General features: G+C 63.0%; 1 protein-coding gene across 1 annotated transcript in view; it reads left to right on the plus strand.

Moving 5' to 3' along the window:
• BCAT2 (branched chain amino acid transaminase 2) overlaps positions 1-390 on the plus strand; it is a 32,404-nt gene extending 32,014 nt beyond the window's left edge. Inside the window, exon 11 of the mRNA XM_027776453.1 lies at positions 320-390. Within this exon, the coding sequence (XP_027632254.1) occupies positions 320-373 (54 nt within the window). The 3' untranslated portion in view covers positions 374-390. The remainder of the gene's footprint in view (positions 1-319) is intronic.
• Positions 391-1,006: the final 616 nt, after the last annotated feature.

Below are 1,006 nucleotides of genomic sequence, written 5' to 3' on the forward strand. Positions count from 1 at the left end.
TCTGCAGGTGTGACGCTGCGGGCGGGGGGCTGCGGGCGGAGCGCGACCCGCCCCGGATCCGCCCTCGGCGCCGGCCGCGGCCCTCGCCTCGCCTCCGCCGCCGACTCACCTCAAGTGCAATAGACGCAAGGCCGGGGGCCGGACCTGGCTCTCCGGCGCCCCCACATGGTCACGACACTCCCAAAGCCATAAGGGCCGGACCCAGGCGTCTTGGCTCCAAGCCCCACGTCCCGGGCCTCGGAGATCGGGTCCCGCCGCTGCTCTGTCGTGGGGTCCGGGATGTGCCTCGGCCCTGACTCCGCATCTCCTTCGTTCTCAGGCCCAGCTCCGCCGGTGCTATCGTTGGTTTCTCTCTGCTGCGATTTTGAAATAAAATGCCAAAGAACAAGACATGAGCTGTCTGTCCAGTGCAAGCCAGGGACCTGGGGTCTAAAGCCGGGGGTCCTGGTCAGCCCGTTTCATTTCCAAGGACCCGGTCATCTTGAGACCCCGGTGTCTCGGGCCTTTCTCCACCCTGGAGAGCTGCCCACTTCTCCCAGGCGGAGCCCTGCATCCTGGGCGCTAGCCCCACCCACTAGTGCTGCCCCCTACTTCCCCCTGTGGGGTGCAGCTGCCATTCACCGGGGCATTAGGCCAGCCCTAGCGCTGTCCCTTCCTCTCAAAGCCCACTCGTCCCCAAGCCCTGTTCGCTCTGCCTCTACCTCTGGTCTGTCCCTCCTCTGCCCTCTACCCTCTGCCCTGGCTTCAGCTTGGGTCTTGTCTTTTTTTATGTTTAATTTTTTTTTTTTTGGAGAGATTTTCACTGTAGGGCGCATGCGCTCGCCAGACAGACAGAGACATAGAGAAAGAAAGCGAGAAATCACCCCCCAGGGGGGATGGTCACGCCGCAATCCCTTCTCCTCCATTCTCCTCTCGGGATCTTAGGCATGCACGCACACGCGCCCGGCGTGAGTTTTAAGCCACCGGGTCCGGGACACGAACCACGAACCGCGGTCGACTACGTGGG

The sequence above is a fragment of the Tupaia chinensis genome, unplaced genomic scaffold (assembly GCF_000334495.1).
Source record: "Tupaia chinensis unplaced genomic scaffold, TupChi_1.0 Scaffold000673_1, whole genome shotgun sequence".
NCBI lineage: Eukaryota > Metazoa > Chordata > Mammalia > Scandentia > Tupaiidae > Tupaia > Tupaia belangeri.